Raw genomic sequence first — 19007 nt, 5'->3', positions numbered from 1 at the left:
CGGTGCTTTATTAAGCCGGATTTCCCAATGCATTTACACCAATACCCAGCCATATGGGCATCACTGGAAACTGGCATTCACTAAACATCCCGACCACCTGGCTTGCCCAAAGACACGCCTAGATTAACCTCTAGCTGCATCTACTACTCCTGCGCTGGACCTCTGCTTGGATGGAGGCACTACAGCTCACTGGCTGTGATGAACACAAAGCATCTTCAAATTAAATAATGGGTGCGGGAATGGTTCCCAGTCAACTACGGGTGCAATGGCTATACAGCTCTGTGTTGGGCCAAAGCACGGGCTTCCTATTCTTGAGTGGACTTCTTCCAGTCACCTTACACTAGTTGGCACATTCCCAATTTGAATGACGAATTGGTCCATTGCACGCATCCGTGTCTCCATGGTTTCAGCTGGTCATTTTCCAATGGGTGGGAGATTTATAGAGAAGGCACTTAAAGGCTAGCCTGGTGGAAATCGAAGGGGCAGGCATCCTTTGCCAGGAAAGCCAGCATGCAAAGAGAATCCAATGACGCGCTTTGAACCTCATGACTCTTCAATGACTGCAACGTCTTTCCAGCAACCCACGATGCCAATGACCTTTGGGGCCGTCAAGTTGTTTCCTGACCTCACCAGCTCCGGAAGTGAGCAGGGGTGGGGGGGTGTTAGAAATCCCCTCGAGGTATGCAGGCCCAGATGGCAAAGCTTACCATCGCGGCAGATGGCAATACATCTAAACCAGCAAGAACAAGGATTCCCAGTTCTAAGAGCCGGCCTACCATTGTACTTGGAAACCACAAGTGCAGGTGGCAACTCACCCACAGGCATAGGGGTAGCCGAGTCATGTATCCCGCTGGGGGCAGCATCTACAAATCATTGGCCAGTACACAATTGTACATGCGAAAGCAGCGGCCCTTTTTAGTTTCAGGTGTTTATAGTAGCTCGTCTTCCACATTTTAAAACGTAACCAGGTCAACAGTGCCATTGTTCTGCTGTGTGTCACTGTGGGGCCCAATTCAATTGTCTTGGAAGCAAGACGACGCTAAGCCACCCAGGTTCGATCCCCGGGTCCGGGCTTCGAAACCTCAGGGTATTAAGCGTTATGAATAACCAATTACAATAGAACAAAAGTCTCCTTCCTACAAACTCACCATTTTGGTTCGGATAGAACCACGAAAGCAGTGCTCCAGATACAATTTCGAATTAGGAGTATTTAACTACCTACTTTTTAAAAAGGTAGGGGTAAAATTATTTTTTAGGGAGTAAAAGTCCTATTCAAAATGGGAGTAAGAGTAAAGTTTTAACTGTAAAACAAATGCTTTTATAATACATTGTTTTTTGCATGTTGTTGTTAACATAAGATTAAAGTTGACCTCTTCAGATCAAGCAGTAATACTCGATTCTTCCTGCGGCACTACGCACTAGTGGTCCAAACCTATCCTTGGAGCTGTGCGAGTGAAAGCAACGAGGTCTATCCATTTCCTATTTTTTTTTGCTGGGGGTATTTTTGCTCATTTTTATTTTTTGGCTGTATTTGCCAATTTTTAGAGCGCAAAAGTGCCCGATACACCCCTTATCTTTAGGCCTGCAAGAAAGCAAGACATGTCGGGTCTTCCATTTTTAGACCTGATGAATGTATTGCATTTACTTTGGAGTTGCACAATTTGCAGGTAAAAGAAAACATGTTGGCAACTCGGTCTAATACATTGCAGTGGTCATTAAAACAAAAAGGGGTGGGGTGCACCCCTCAACTTCTTAACTATGAGAGAATTCAGCATTATCAAGGAGAATAGTTATTTAACTTATAATGCGTCTATACAGCAAAATATGTTTCAAGGTGCAACAGGACAAAAGATGGGGTGGGGGCGGGACAGAGATGAGGAGGAAAAAAAAAAAAAAAAAAAAACAGTCCTACTAGGCCTTGTGTCACTCGAATCGTGCAAGTGTAGTAACATGAACTGCAGGGGAGATTGGGGGGGGGGGGGGGAGGCTGGGGTGGAGTGCCATCAGGGAAGAAACGGCCCATGGGTGCTTATGCGAGTGCCACAAGGGGAGGCCAAATGGACAAGTGCCAGGGGGAATGCACAGGGGAGGAAGAAGGTTGATGTGCCAATTGCAAGAGATAGGCTGGAAGGGCTCAGATGTGTGCAGGCCCAGCCAGGCTAGTGCAGGGGAAGGAGCCCGGAAGGGGGCAAGTGCAGGTAAGAGAGGGGTCAGGGGTCAGGGGAGACCAAGTGCAGGGGTAGACTGGTCGAGGAATGCCTGGTGCCCTGTAAGAATCTGAAAGCAACCAGTCAAAAAGAGGCAGAGAGGGACATTAGTGGGGAGAGGGAAGGGGGGAAGAGAAAAGGAGGGTCTTGAGAAGATTCCAGACCTTAAGGAGATCCGGCTCAAGTCAGAGGGGCAGGTAGGCCTTATTAAAGGGAGGCACCGGCAGAGGAGAGATATCTAACCCCCCCCCACTCTGCTTGGAAAAGCATCTGATTTGCAGAGAGTTAGAGCTAGAAGACCGAAGGCTCTAGCAGGGATTTAGGGAGAGACAGTTGGATGTAGAGGGGTCCCAGGCCTCGGAAAGCCTTGTGGGTGATGCAGAGGGTCTTGAACTTGATCCTTGCAGCAACCGGGAGCCAGTGGAGAGATTTTAGGACTGAGAGATGCAGTTCCTGGGCTTGAGGCCGAGGATAAGTCTTGCAGTCTATTCTAGATTAGTTGAAAGGAGCGAAGGGAGGAGCGAGTCAGATTGAGGAAGAGGCTGTTGCAGTTGTCCAGCCTGGTGAGGACCACAGCTCTGAAGACACTGAGTTTCCAGGGAAAGGTGAGGAAAGTAAAAATGCATCTGAGGAGGTGCAGCTGAAAGTGGGCCTTCTTGGCAAGGTCCGTGATGTGAGGCGAGAAGGAGAGGGGGTGGGTGGGGTTGAAGAGGACCACAAGGTTTTTTGCCTCACGGGAGGTGGAGGCGGAGGGGGAGGGAGCCCATGGAGGGCAGCCAGAGTGTAGGAGGAAGGAGGGAGCTGGGGCCCCAATGAGAAGGCTCTCAGTATTACTGGCATTAAGGCAGATATTGTTAGCAGTGCACCGTGACTGAACAGCAGACAGACAGAAATGAGAACGGAGGAAGAGGAAGGAAGCTTGAAGGAGAGCTTTGTGTCCTCCACATAAAACTGGACGTTAGGAGAGAAGGCGGGGATCAAATCGGCTAGATGGGGCAAGGTACATCGTGAAAAGCCATGACGAGAGGACAGAGCGCTGAGGGACACCACAGGTGGAGAGTGAGATGGAGGAGAGAAAAGGGCCCAATTTAACCTGGGAAGGTCGTTCAGAGAGGAAGGAGGTCAAACAGTCCAGGGCCAGGTCCATGATGCCAAGGGATTCACAGAGCCGATTAAGAAGGATGGCATTATTGACAGTATCAAAAGGCATAGGAAAGGTCAAGGAAGATGAGAACAGAAGGAGAGTTGGAATCAGTATTAAGAGCAAGTCTTCACAGGTGTTCAGGAGTGCAGTTTCCGTGCCTCTGACTGCTCTGAAGCCAGACTGGTTGTTGTGGAGACAACCAACAGATTCAGTGTAGTGGACAAGCTGGGAGATGGTCAGCTTCTCCAAGAGTTTGCCCAGGAAGGGGGTAATGGAGATAGGGCAATAATTAGCCAGACAGGAGGGGGTCAGCAGAAGGCTTTTTGAGGAGAGGGTGCACAAGAGAGTGCTTGAGGAGTATCAGGAAGGATCCAGGGGCAAAGGAGGGATTGCAGAGGACAACCAAAGCGGGAGCAAGGGAGGCAATGCTGTCCTTGATAGTTCTAGAGGAGCAGAAGAGCACCTGTTTGGATGAGACTTTCATAGAGCAGAATTGTCTAGAGACCTCATCAGTTGATATGGGAGAAAAAGAGAAGGAGGGAAGGGGTGAGCCAAGGGAGGCCTGAGAGCGGGAGTAGGGAGTGGTGTAGAGGAGATAGAGGACAGGATCCTGAGTTTTAGTAATGAAGTGAGAGGCCAGTGCAGTGCAGAAGGCCAGGGAAGGCAGTAAGATTAGCGAGTTCCTTGCAGATTTTGCAAAAGTCCAGCTGCCTTGTTAGTGGCCTTAGAGATGCGTGCTTGGATATAGGCCTTCGAGTGGATGGATTGTCTGTATTGCCTTTGAAGCAGGCAGCAGGCCAGTCTTTCAAAGAATGTACTCTAAGCGTGCCACTTCCACTCAGCAGCTCTGCAGTTGCATTTCAGAGAGGACAGGTCAGAATCATACCAGGTGTTATATGATATGATATGGCATTTATAACGCGCCTATACACAAGTGTTTCAAGGCGCAACAAAGTTACACTTGGAGGCAGGCTTGATGCAGATACTCATGACAGGGGCAAGAATATGCAGAGTGTTGGAGATGGATAGTTTAAGGTTCGTAAGGGCTGCATCAGTGTGAGAGTCAGTGGGAGGGGGAATAAGGGTGGTGGCAAAATCAGCAACTGACACTCACTTCATTGGTCAAATATGCGGGCCGGGGGCTTAGCAGGGGGAACCAGGACATCCAGGTGAAAGGACAGGAGAGTATGATCAGACCAGGAGAGAGGTAGTGAGATGTTTGGCGATGGGGATATCTGCTGAGACGAGAGCCTCCATGGTGTGTCTGACTAAGTGCGTCAGACCGGAGGGAAGAATGGGGAGGGAAAGAGTCAGAGGATGCGGAAGAGCCCAGAGGCTGCATCAGGGGAGTCAAGGTGAATATTGATGTCTCTGAGAAGGGAAAGCTTGGCGGTGGAGGCCAGGAGAGAAGAGGTGAGGTCCTGACCACTCGAAGAGGGAGACGGACCAGGGGGCCTGTAGATGGTGGCCAGGGTCAGTGAGAAGATAGGAGAGACACCAAGTCTGCAGATGAAGCATTTGAAGGAGGAATAGGACTGAGTGAGTAGGATAGTAGTAGGGACCCATTTAGGGAAGATCTGGGCTAGTCCGCCCCCGGACCGGTTAAGCTTGTGCTTAGGGAGGATCCTGTAACCCTCCGGGAGGAGGAGAGTGTCACAACTCATGACAGAGCTGGCCGTGAACCACACCTCGGTTAGAGAGAGGACGTTGAGGCCTTCAAGGAAGTGGCAGATGTCAGAGGAGTGTTTAACGGCAGAGCAAGACTTGAGGGTAGCTAAGTGGAGCTGGTTGTCACTTTTGAAGGGGGAACAGGAGGGGGAACAGGAATGTGGTATACCAGTCTGTGGTGGCAGAGGGAGGAGTGACACGAGAAGGGAGGAAGTTGCTGAGAGACGGAAGACGCCTATCAAGAAGGAGGAGGTTGAGCTGAGAGCCCTGGACCATGACAGTGCCATTCAGGTAGAGATTAATGATGGCCCTAGAGTAGCACTGTTTGGGGGATGGCATTTGGTTATGGCCTTCTCAAGCATTATATAGCTGAAACCATTCAAAGCATTTCCAGACCAAGTGGACCAAACCAGACTGATTACCATTTAAACAGAGCCCCCCAAACCCCAGCAAAGTCTGTTTTAAAACCTACTGTGATATAGCCTGGGCACCAAAGGGGAGTAGCCAGGGTCAGTCAAGTATGCATTCAGCTTAGGCTAGTTTCTACTAGTTTGGTGTTTCAGCCAATTACCAACCAAACTTTGCTAGCCTACAGCAACTTGGCACAATCAATAACCATTTTCTTAATTACGTAGAATGGCACATCCCATGGGTTGTGAAGCTCTATACTCAAGTGCTCTCTCAAAAGACCACCACCAAAGACAGGGAGGCTTCAAGCAGCTCCATCCACAAGTATCTAAAATTAAAAACTCTAACCACATTTTTTAGGACTATAGAGGGAATAGCAAATGATCCCTCCTAAAATATTCAGGGGGAAAAAAGACAAAGATACATCCAGCAAACCTTAAAATGTGCACTGGACTCTTGGCGTGTAAGAACACATTTGTAGAATGGTGTGATGTCACTTCAGTTAATAGCACGATCCACGGCTCTGCCATATCTTGCTTGTCAAATCAACTCACATTTTTACTTGGATGAAATGACACCATTACAGTACACAATAGGGACAACTTGTGTCCTAAAGCTTTTCACTCGCATCTACCAAAGTGCCTCACATGTTCCATGACTGTATACTTGAATATGACATTTTCCATGACTCCATACTTGAACATGGTCTTGTAACATTTAGGTCAATGCTGGTATGTTTGGCAACGTTCACCCTCTCTGTAACTTGCATTTCTGCTACCTGGTTGGGTCAGAAAAAGTTGAGGAACACCGTACAGTTAAAGGACGCAGCTGACTTCACTGCTTGAATTGCAGCATTGCAGGTAACCTCCAGTCGTTACTACTTGGTCTTCCCTACCTAAGCAATGTTCTGAGCCACCACCCTCAGTGCCTCTGAGCCCCTTCCTTCTTTTCCTATATCCGGAAGCTACAGTTGACCCCTTCCTTGCAGTTCCGCTCGATGAGGTTTTACAACAGTTTCCACTGGTCCATGATCCTCCAACAAGTTCTGGACTGAAAGACATAAAAAGAGGTTTTCCCCAACCCCCTAATCAGGTTTTTTCTCTGCAAAGGTCTCCTCTTCAAACCTCTTGCTTCGCAATAGTGCCAAGAATTGCTGGCAAGGTGGCATCCAGTGAAGAGAGATTGTATCCCTCCATCACCTGTGTCAGGCAAGTGATGCTGCTGACAAATACCACTTTAGCCCTTCCAAATTGCCCAGAACAGGGTTAGAAATTGCTGGGAACCCCATAATACATTATCCCGCCTGGACGACATTTTTATTTCCAAAACACTCACTGGCACCATTGTCGACTCATTCATTTATAACATTATAATTTCCGATCACGCCCCTGTTCGAAGATATAAGTAGGCCCTCTCCACAGTGAAAAATAATTACATATTACAAGACCAACAATTCATTTCTTCTGTCCAATCCTTCTTGCAACAGTATTATGAGAATAGTTTTGGCAATGGTGGAGTTATTAGTGGAGGGACTCCCTTTCTCCTGCGCACCTCCTCTTGTTTCTGAATCAAACCAGCAGCCTGGATCCTGGTTTGTCGAGGAACCAACTCTGGGGTTCCCATTTGTTTAGAAGAAGTGTGGGGATGACAAACTCTGGATCAGTTGGGCGCTGGTAGGGTATGATGGTCCAATGGTCGCTGTTGAGCGAATTAATCAATTATATGGTCCAGTCAGGTCTTGGTCAATTTGGTTGTTTATTTTTGGTTAATTAGCACCAAAGAAAACATCATTGTAGAAATGATTGACAATTTTTTGACATGGTAAATCGCTACACAGCCGACACGCGTTTCAACCCAAGTCTTTTTCAAGGCCAATTGAGTTAGGGGGTGGGCTTCAAGATGCTGTAAGCTGGTCCTCCCAGATAAGGGCGCCAGGGGGGCTGGATAGCCGATCGTTATCCGTGTGCACACGGATTTCTGAGAACGCTTGCACGCAACGAACTCGCCGGACCCGGCTAACGATCGGCTATCCAGCCCCCCTGGCGCCCTTATCTGGGAGGACCAGCCTACAGCATCTTGAAGCCCACCTCCTAACTCAATTGGCCTTGAAAAAGACTTAGGTTGAAACGTGCGTCGGCTGTGTAGCGATTTACCATGTCAAAAAAAGTGTCATTCATTTCTACAATGATGTTTTCTTTGGTGCTAATTAACCAAAAATAAACAACCAAATTAATGACCAAGACCTGACTGGACCATATAATTGATTAATTCGCTCAAACACGACCATTGGACCATCATACCCTACCAGCGCCCAACTGATTCAGAGTTTGTCATCCCCACACGTATTATGAGAATCATGATGTAGATACCTCAGTGGTAAACAATTAGGATGCTTTTAAGGCTGCCCTTAGGTGTCATTATGGCATACGCGGGTAGGAAAAAGCAACAATACTATCAAAACTCAAACACCATTAATCTTCATCGTTTTATGGCATTACACTGCCAAATCAACAGTGAATTTACCAATCTAGCAGCAGGTACCCTACTCAAATATAAAACTAAAACCTATCAAACGTCTAATAAGGCTGGTAAGTCTCTTGCCTCATATTTGAAGACCAGGAAGGAAAGGCTTTATGTCTCTCAGATTAAAGATGCCTCAGGTACTATTCACAAGCATCCCAGGGAAATCCTGGACTGCTTTCAAAAAATTCCATTAAAATGTATATACCCTTGACACTCCTATCCCTACTGAAAATATTCAGTCTTTCCTCAACAAAATCAACAGATCCTCCTACCCACAGATTGATCTCTCCCATTTAGACAGAGACATCACACTCTCTAACATTATGCAAGCCATTAGGGGTTTAGGAAGTAACAAAGCTCCTGGTCCAGATGGCCTCTCTGCTGAATTTTTTAACACTCTAGCTCTATAACTAGCTCCTAAACTTATGTCACTTTTCACTTACTTTGTTCAGAATAAATCCTCCTCCGGTTCTTTTTCTGAAGCCCTGCTCATTTTATTCCTTAAGCCAGATAAAGACCATACATGCCTAAGTAATTATCACCCTATATCCATAATTAACGTGGAATGTAAAATCTTTGCTAAAATTATTGGTAACAAAATAGAATCCTCCCTCCCAGCCCTGATTAAGTCGGACCAAGTGAGATAATATGTGAAAGGACGCAACATCTCTAATGCTAGACTATTTTTGGATGTGATTCACATTGTTTCTAAAGACAAAAAAGATAGACAGGGTTATGCGGCTATAGCATTGGGTGCACAAAAGGCCTTTGAGCGTGTTAGTTCAGACTTCATGTTTCAATCTCTACATTGCCACGGTTTGGTGATACATTTATTTCATTTGTTAAACTACTCTATTCTTGCCCAAAATCCTAAGTAAGTATTAATGGTCAGTCTTCCTCCTCCTTCTCATTATTAAGAGGAACGCGACAAGGATGCCCTCTTTCCCTCCCATCTTATACATTCTATCGTTGGAACCTTTACTAGAGCTCATAAGATCTAATACAAGCATAAAAGCAATCCTGTGTGGGACAACACATTGTAAGATTGCAGCTTACCCTGATGATGTGCTCATTTTTATTCAAATCCCAAGCTCCATATATCCCACCTGCTTGACACGCTCCACCAAGTCAGTCAAGTTTCTGGGTATAAACTCAACAAAGAAAAATCTGAAATTCTACCTCTTAACTCTTTCTGTATTAAACATGAATTAGATTCATTTGGCCTAAAATGGTGTAAAGACTATTAAATATCTAGGTATAAGCTTTGCCACCACAATACGTGATACTATTAAATTGAATATGCGTATCTTGATAGTTAAACTTAAAAGATCTTTCTTCTAAATGGTCCCCCCTTTATCTTTCCTGGTGAGCTTAGCTTGATACAATAAAAATTATGCTTGCCCCCATTATCCTATATTATCTACAGCTTCTCCCGGTTTTACTTCCTCTTTCTTTTTTCAAACCCATCAACTCTATCTTACTTAATTTCATATGCGGTCCTAGCAAAAGTAAAAGGATTGCATTGGCCAAACTCAAAGCCCCTTAAGAAATGGGAGAGGTTAGATTCCCGGATTTTAAAACTTTATCACTCGGCTTTTCTGATAAAACAGTCCCTATGTTGTTTGTTTATATCTTATATGTCAGATACTCCCACGTGGTCCGGATTAGAGGAAAAGATAGCTTACCCATATGCCCCTGCTGATCTCGTTTATCTATTTAACCACACCTCTATGGCTCTATCTGATCCGGTTAAGGCCTCTGTGACAGCTTTTAAGGTTTTCCTTTTTCCTAATAATAGGACTTTAAACCATGTATCTCCCCTACTTTGGAATAACAAAAACATTCTCATTAATAACAGAACTCTACACCGAAAATCCTGGATTAAAAAAAAAAAAAGGTATAAAATGTATTCAACAAATCGTCAATGGCCCAATTATCCTACCATTTCAGCAATTGAGATTCTTCTACTCCATCCCCAATACTCATTTTAATGTCTACAACAATTTGGTTAAGGCTTGCCTTGATGCACTGCATCATTTCTCTTGCAATGTCCTCTCGCCTGATGTCCTTCGACTATTACGGATCACTATATCCCCTAGCTGTAGTGCTTCAAAAATCTACAAAGCCCTTAATACTAAGTTAGTTGCACAGCCTGTACGTCTGTTATGGGAAAGAGACTTTGGCCTGGGCCCTAGATGATCACATATGGTCCTTAATATTCTCATAAATTAAGAATATTTCTGTATCAGCCAATATAACACAACACTATCTCTTCTTTATACATAGGGCGTTTATCACACCTGTCAAATTGTCCAAGTCTAGGAATAACTCAAATGATGGATGTTGGACTTGTGGACGTTCCCCGGCATCTTATGAACACATGTTTTTTAACTGTTCTTTCGTCTATAGGTTTTGGCAAGATGTCTGGAAATTTCTAAAACGTATCTTCAAGGTTGATGTTCCACTATCCTTTTTGAGTATTGTTTTAGGTAGTCTTGCTATTCGATGCCGGGACATGCAAGCATCTAAGAGCCTATATGATTTATTCATTATTATTGCTTTGAAACTTATAACTGCACATTGAAAAAATGCATGTTCTCTCTGCAATAGAGGTTGGTGGAACAATATTTGTCACACTCAAAGAACTGAACAATGTATGGCCAAATCACAAGACTCTATCCTCAAATACAATATAAAATGGTAATTCTTTCTTTGATATCTGGATTGTTTTAATGCCTCTTAAACTTATGTATGTACATTCTTTCAACCAATCACTTTTGCAATTTATATCTGGAATGTTTTAATACTCTACCTATTATATCATTATTTTACATTTCCCCATCCTTCCCATTCTTCTCTTGTTTGTCTCCCCCGGTCTGTTTTTGCACATACTTGTGTTCTTTAATAGTGGATCTCAGTGTATTAGCTGTTAGTTATCTTCTTTTTTTCTTCAAAGTTCTCCATATAGGTAGTTTTTGATTTTCGTAGCTTTACTGTTATTTGATATTAATGTACCTTACTTAAGCTAGAGTTATATATGTCAACTTAGATTTCTGCTTTTCATTCATGTTATTAATCTAATAAATATTATTAAATCACAAAAAAGAAATAGCTGGGAGCCATTTAGTTCCTGCTCTATGCTAGGAGAGCTTGGTTAGCTTGAAGCCAGCAGCTACCAGGAGCTACCTTTGGCTCCCCAGGCCAACCAGTGATTTAACAGAGTATTTCAGAATGCTGGTATGCTCTTCAACTAACGGCCTTAGCCTCTTACTTCATTTGCTCTCTGCATTCCTTCACTCATCTATCCTACCACTCCTCCCACTGCATTCTACCTGTTTTTGAAAATCGAATTTAGGTTTGTCTATGCCTTACTTCTGTGCAGCTACTTGTTCTGCAAATAGGTGCACAGATGCCTTTGACACGGTAAACCACAACATCCTGATTGCACGTCTACATGACACCCTGGGAATCAGAGGTCAGTCTCTGGCGTGGTTAACCTCCTTCCTTCCCGACCACCCATCCCAGGTGGAACTTAAGTCCTTTCTCTCTACTATCTCTTTCAACTTGTGGCATTCACAAGTCTACATGTCTGCCCTTGCATGTGTGATTTCCACTTTCATCCCCAACTTCCAGTGTTATGCGGATGACGCCCAACTCTCCTTCAGGCTACCCTCAGCCACCTCCTCTACCTCTACCTCGCTCATATCTGACTGCCTGTCCACAATTCAGTCATGGTGTGCTGCAAGCGACCTCTGCCTCAACGCTAGTAAGACTGAGATCGTTCGCATTGGGACTCCTGCTCCCGCTTTCCCACTCTCACTCTGGCCAGCCTCCCTTGGCCCTGCGCCCACACCCACCTGCGAGGCAAAAAACCTCAGAGTCATCTTAGACTCCACTCTCTCCTTCTCCACTCACATTTTGGACATCTCTAAAAAAAATCCAACTACCACAGACACACTGCATTGTCCACAAGGCTTTCTAGGGCCTAGTGCCTACCTATCTGCAACAATGTCTACCTAAATACTGTCCTTTCCGAGCCCTCCACTTATCTACCTCCAACTTTCTGTGAGTGAGCTGGTTCTCCAAGTAGAGATTAGTAGGGAGATCATTATCCTCTGTTGGGGCCTCCCTCTGGAATAGTCTCCCTGACGCTCTCCGTCTTGAACCCGATCTCCTTAAGTTATGGAAACTCCTTAAAACATTCCTCTTCACCTCTTCCTCCTCTCTTCCTTTACCCTGCTAACCTTTATCTGCTCTATCCCTCCTTTTCCGCACAGCCTTCCGACTGGCTGCCTGGTGTACCCCAGAGCCTCACAGGTCCCTGGCACCCTTGCAAGTCCTCTTGCACTTGCCTCCGGGCCTGCACTTGCCTCATTGTTACTGCACTTGGCTAATGATCCTTAAGTGTGGCATCTCTCAGCACTTACCCCAGCTTCTGACTGACTGGGCGCACTTGGTACCCCTCCCGGCACTTGCCCCCCCAACCCCCTCCACCTGTATGCGCACTTGCTCAATCTAAACGCACCATGCCTTGAAGATTGTCTGTTTTTCCCTGGTCTCCCCTCCTTGCATGGTGGCGCCTAAATTGCACTTGAAAAAACTGCAGAATCGTTGTCAGACCCATTTGCTGTCATCTACACTGTTAATTGTAGTATATGTACTTGTTCCATGCACTCACTCTGCCTGTGCACACTTGCATCGTTCAGAAATTCAAGGGCTCTGAACAAATGAAGAGGGAGAATCAGACTATGCCCTCCATCCCGAAAGACCCTGACCAGGAAGAAGAATCTGTGACAATATGGGCCTTGTTCATATGAACTTATATCCATTCCTACTTCTCCCACGATGGATAATTATCACGAGAGATTCCATCCCAGCAGACCCTACAATCCAGCAGTAGTGCGGATCTTACCCAAAGTGAACGAGGACACACAAGACGAAGCTGGAGACGATTACATGGATAGACTCGACTGAGCACTAAGAAACCAAGCCACTATTCGTTAGAGACACCATGACAATTTAGCTATTTTAGACATGAAGCACATGTACTATCCGCACACCTTGGGCACACACACACTCAACTACACGAAGAACACAGGTATACAGCTCTATATATTTAGAGGACAGTGGTGTATACATACTGTCTGTACGTTTATCATTTTGCCATTAGGCTGCAGGAGAGTTGAGATCTCCGACAAAATACAGAATCATTTGAAGATTCTGTGCTCACAAACGTGGTCTCCAAGCACGTGATCTGGCCGAGCTAAGGGGCTGCCAAGATTGGGGCCCGAGGAGGGTAACCTGTTCCGCCGTCCAGACAATAGCTGCAACAAAGTTGTTAGTCACGTTACAGTTCTGTGTGGGGAACTGGAGCACGCTCATTGTAGCTATGGGCTACACACCGTCATGATGCTGACACATAGTTGCACCTTGCAGATACAGAATTGCACAAGGCACCATTCATATGTGTTCCGCAGGATGGGAACAGAGTTGGGCCCAGGCTTGGGGCCTCGCGGCTCACCCAATGACAAACACAGACCCTAGGGTTGGACAGTGGGGGTCACCGAACAATCATGAGGCTTGCTCACTGTAACAAACTTAGTGAAACAACTTTTCGGGAATGGCCAAGCATACCACCTGACACTACATTGTCCAATAACACATCGCCTCCATAGGCTCCTATATGGAACCTACCACTCAACCGCCTATCCCGAGTGAAGATAGGTTTTTGAGACGTTTCCCGAGAATGACGCCAATCGTGACGACAGATGCCATCAAAACTGGCCTGCGAGCCAGGGTCCGTTGAGAGATGCGTGGACCTTCTTCCATGTATATGATCCCTTTGGTGCTTTGGCTCTAATAAACCGCAGTAATTCCTTGCCTCTTGTGGGGACCTGGCGTTCTTCATTGGGCAAAGGGAAAGAGTTATTCCTTCCATGAATTCGCACCTGGGGCTCCCAGAGCGGCTCGACTGGACCAAGGGGCCCGCCCCGCAACACCTCCTTGAGCGCTCTGACACACTTGCTTTGTGTATCGGCGCTTTACAAATAAACAATGCCATACCAAGAAATATGACACATCTAGTACACATTTAAACATAATGGGCAAAAAGTTAAACTTTGCTTCTCCTTTGGAGGTTAGATTTGTGTTGCGCTGTGTACTTTCTCCTGGTTCCCCATAGCCTACCGCCCCCAAAAAAAATCTTAATCAACAAAGAGAACTGAGGCAAGAAGTTGCAGCGGGCAGAGTCTTCCGGAGGAGGGGAGGTCTAGTTGGCGTTGAAAACCCCAGACCGTGTTTTAGTTGCAGCTTCGGGAAATGTGAAGACCCTAGACAAATTGCTGTTCCTGTAACCCCCCCCCCCCCACACACACACACACACTCCCCCAGTCACTACAACTGTTTGAAATGGGTATGTAACCCTGGCACATGGTGCTAGATTACAAGATTAGAAATGCCCTCTCACACCATTCTTCACGCGTGGCAATCTGAACCACAATGCCTTTATCAAACCATGGTCTGATGCTTTGCAGACCCGAGTCTAGACTTGGGCAACTGATCACAGAAAAAAAGGAATTGGGGGTGCGGGGGGGGGGGGTTAGAGGCCAACCCCTAAATGTATTGGAAAGATTTTTCATGCTGGAAAAACACCAGCAATCAAAACGAGATCGTATGCTAGAATCTCAACACCCTCCCCTCTCTCGCAAACAGGGTCTCAATGAATGCCCGTGCTGTGCAGATAATGCAACATTGCTGGCCCGAGTTACGCGGCAAAACAAATGAATACAAAATGCAGGGCGGTTGCCCACCTTACTGCAGGTGGTACACAGTGTGCACTGTTGCCGGGTCATGGCACTAGACTATGTCGGGTATGATTGCGAAATACTGGCCCAAATAAGTGTTCGAAGGTGTGTGTGTGTGTACTGCCGTTGTGAACACTTTCTAAAAAGAAACGTACGTCCCCCCCACTCCCAAAAAAAACTAAAGTAGTTTGATGTATGCAGATTTGCTGAATAGTTCATTCTGACCCAGCCTTGCCTCCCAGCACCCGCCTGCTATGGCACAGCTGTAACAGTTTAACTTCCCCGGCTGCCTGCACCAGGGCAGCAGACTTCATTTGGTAACCAGTGCACAAAAATAAATGCATAACAGTTCCGTATCAACCGGCGATTAACAAAAAAACAAGGATAATTGCACTGAAACTGCGCATGCACCCAGGGCCTCCAAACCGCTGGGCTCCCTCGCGAAACACCTCTGCCCTTTAACGAGAGGCCTGCCTGCCCCTCTATGACCCCACTAAACCTGTGGATTCTGGCCCCCTGAAGCCCCCACCCCCCCACCCTCAACCACCATGGCATTCGCAGAGGCCCAACGGAAGTCAAGCAGGAGGCCAGACGGAAACGTATGTAGACGCCGATTTCAGTGCCAAAACAGAATTGGCTTTCTGGTGAGCGCCTTTTGAATTCACGTATGTGGGCTTTCCAAGCTGTGCCCCTACCCGACAGTTCCCATGTTGGCTTGCTTTTTAGTCCGTCATGGCAACGACGCTTTTGTGCGGCCAAGAAAGTGTTGGGGCATGGGATAATTTACTCCCAGAAGCAGCAGTGTCGAGCCGCTTGATCAAACCGTGTGATCCTGGGCAAATTACGAGGGTCCTGTGGCTAGATAAAAGGTTTCCTTAAATTGGAATCTCTTGGAAGGTTTAGGATTTTGTAAGAACAGGACACTTGCCAGGAAGGTAGTGAAGAGGAACTAAACTTGCAAGCGACGGGAGTGCCTAGCTCTGGTGCAGACGGCACACTATCACGCCAGCAGCAATGGGCAGCGGTGTCTGCAGGGGGGCGGGGGCAGCACAAGCTTCATGTGCGGTGTCTGCTGTCTGCTACAGAAATAAATCGCGGGCTTAAGCTCCCAAAGCACCATGACACACAGTAATGCAGACATTATCCAGCCCTGGGGGCTGGAGGAGAGCTATCCCCCTGCTCGCTGCCAGGCCTCCGCCTTTCATTGTCAGGAGCTCTGCGCGACATCAAGAAGGGGGATTTGAGCCCCTACCAACCACGGCAAAGAATGGCACGGCGGCAGTGGCCGGCGAGTTATGCATCCGTAACATAAGGCAACATGCAAATGCCGCCTGCATAACAAACACAATCAGCTTTTATTCTGCACCTCGGTGTGGGATGCCTATGTCCCGCTTTTATCCTGGCTGCTGATCGCAGACCGTTTCTGCGCAATTAGTTAAAAGAGCTGGAAAACGAGCAGGTTTACTATGTGTGCAGCTAGGATATATGGAGCACCCTTTTAGGAACAGCAAACTCGCCGCTATTTATCCAGCTGCCTGCCAAAAACGTGTCCTATTTGCCCGGCCCTACGTACTGGTCCCGGAGCCTGTGGCCCGGCACCCTGACACCGTTTCATCTCGTGTCTTCTGCCGAAAACAAACAATTGCAAACACAATCACTGCCATGCCCCCAGCTTCTCCACAAAAGTGTGCAGGCACGTTGCTATGCTTCAGGCGGTCGGATGCCCAGCTGGCGACATTCATATGATGGGGGACACATTATTTTGCACCAGAAAAAAAAAATGCAACTCCTTGCCCACAATTTCCCTCCTCTGCTTTATCGCCACAATCACAATATGAGCTGATCGCCGTAGCATCGCTCCGGCGTCGCTCCAACGGCCCCAGAGCAAGTGCCGAGCAGCGGTGTAACAGTACACGCTGTTTCTTTTTTTTCCCCTCTTATTCTTTTCGTTCTACTATTAGACAGAAAAAAAAGTGGAGCGTGTATGTACGAGGGGGGGAAAGTTGCCGACTGACATTACGTGGAAGGAAGCCAGAGGGAACCTTGGAAGCCCTCAGACGCGCGCGTGCACACACATGCACACAGACACATGCACACACACACAGACACAGACACACACGGGGCAGGGGGGCTGCGCTCTGCAGCTTTCCAGGAACCAGGGGAGAGAGCGAGGAGGCTCCGGAGAAGACACGGGGGACTTCAAATAATGTTTGACAGCACAGGCAGGGAGGGAGGGAGGGAGGAGGGCCCACAGGCAGGGAGTGTTTGGGGGGCATTGTGCCTTTATCACATGTACTAAGTAGGAGAGAAAACACAACACGAAAGGTAGACGGGGGGGGTAGAACCCCCTCTGGTTTCTTCCCGAGGAGTTAACAGGGTGATGGAATTAAAAGTAGACAAACAATTCCCCAGCCCCCTCACCCCCCTACCTGCGTGCCCATGGCGCTGGAGGGGGGACGCACTGTCCCCACAACGGAGGTCTTCCACGGAGTAGTTCCCAAAGGAGCCAGGTCGTCTCCCTCTCGGACGAGGGCGCACTTCACACAACTCAGCAGGGCCTAGTACCAGGCAGTGCCCAGGCTTGCAGATCAGGGGGCTGGGGGCACCTGCCCAGGGCGCCTACAGGTAGCACCAGGAGTGGCTTTTGTCAGGCGCAACTGCAGCAAATACTCCAAATATCCAGCTCCGGGGATCCGATCATTCCTTTCGGGGTGCCGGTGCTTAAGGGGGTGGGGGCTGGACTTGTACCCCTTATCCAAGAATGTAGACTCTCCCCCTCACAGCCTGCTTGCACCACTGCTTTCAGTTTAATAGTGCCTGCAAGGAGCAGAGAGACCGCCCGCGCGCCGCGCGCTCCCCTCCCCGCAGGAGCAGCGCCGCACGCACGCTATTGGCTGGTGCTGGCGGCCGAGGCTCAAGTGCAGGGGGCGTGGCCTGCCCCGCGCGTGGACCCTCCGGGCGACATGCAGAGGCGGGCCTCATTGGCGGCCCAGTGGGGCAGAGAAGTTGCTGCGCGTGCAGGGGCGCTGCTCTCCCTCTCTCTCCAAGGACCCCTAGCACTCCGAATCCGGGGGGCTTGGGGAGAATCTGTTGAACCTGGACGCGTGAGCCACCTTGGAACGTGTCCTGTATGTCTGCGGTCGTGTAAGTATTAGTGCTCTGGAAAAGCCGCAGGGATACAGTCCTCCCCCCACCTTTAACTCGCACTGTCAACTTTGTAATGGAAAGTCCACAAATAGTAGTGCAGAAGTAAATTACATTTTGATGTGAAATACACCAGACTGAATGAAACAAAGACGTCTATGGCTTCCTCGCAAGGCTACGCCACAACTGCAGTGCTTGAGTGTCATTTAGAAAACCATTGCTTTCTGGGAGCTGAAGTTTTGGTTAACTTCAATTAAACAAGTAGTACTGCAACCCAGAGGCGTAGACAGGGTAAGGCCCACCCAAAATCTGTAAAGGCCCACTCAGCAGAACCAACTTCTGTAGGAATTTGCACCCAGGGTTTAATTACAGTGCAATCAGCTGGGGTATGGCTATTGTCTACCAAGGAGGTATCTTTAGCAATAATATTGGTTCTTTCGGCAGGTAAATAGGGTGATGATGTTGATTACTGTTGCTAATGATTTTTTGGTTCCCTAGGTTGTGTGGTTATGTTGCTAATTTTCTTTTTCTATCACAGGTGGAGTTACGGGTCTGTCCTAGCTGGAGAGGAGTTTTCGCTGCAGTTGCTGCCGCGATTGGTACCCGCTGGCTGTGCCCGTGCCAGGTTCGGGCTTAGACAGGCACTGACTTCCTTACGGACAGTTGAGACTCCTCAACAACTGACGCAGTGGTCCCGGGTTTATTCGCTCTAGGCAAGGGCATGGGAGCTACTTGTCAGTTGGTATCCAGATGTGGCTGTCCGCTATGTAACAATCGGAAGTAACAAGGGTCACCGGAGAACAATGAAATACTGGTGAAAGGGCCACCCAAAAGGTGTTGTAGGCCATTACGCTGAAAGAGGCTGGGACCGCCCATTTTGCTGACCGCAATAAAATGTGATCTGTTGGTTCCAAAAATATTGTCTCTGCGGTCTAATTTGTAAGTGCATATTGTCTCTGGTTCTTGGGAGGGGGGCAAGTAGGGGATGGTCCCACTATGTTATGTTAACAGATATTTAAACCGCGCACTATCACCACCTGAGTGGTCCCCTGGCGGATCTGAAAAGCAAGAGGGTACGGTTGGGGTAAGTTAGTACGAGTGAATGGAGAA

General features: G+C 47.5%; 1 protein-coding gene across 1 annotated transcript in view; it reads right to left on the bottom strand.

Moving 5' to 3' along the window:
* Nucleotides 1-17578, bottom strand: part of WNT5B (Wnt family member 5B) — a 515195-nt gene extending 497617 nt beyond the window's left edge. The window contains exon 1 of the mRNA XM_069628623.1: nt 17183-17578. Coding sequence (XP_069484724.1) covers nt 17183-17194 — 12 coding nt within the window. The 5' untranslated portion in view covers nt 17195-17578. The remainder of the gene's footprint in view (nt 1-17182) is intronic.
* Between the last annotated feature and the right edge of the window lie 1429 nt (nt 17579-19007).

Source organism: Ambystoma mexicanum, chromosome 12 (genome assembly GCF_040938575.1).
Source record: "Ambystoma mexicanum isolate Mex_15411 chromosome 12, UKY_AmexF1_1, whole genome shotgun sequence".
NCBI classification, from domain to species: Eukaryota; Metazoa; Chordata; class Amphibia; order Caudata; family Ambystomatidae; genus Ambystoma; species Ambystoma mexicanum.
The sequence above is the reverse complement of the archived record's forward strand: the minus strand, read 5'-3'. Positions and strand labels throughout refer to the sequence as shown.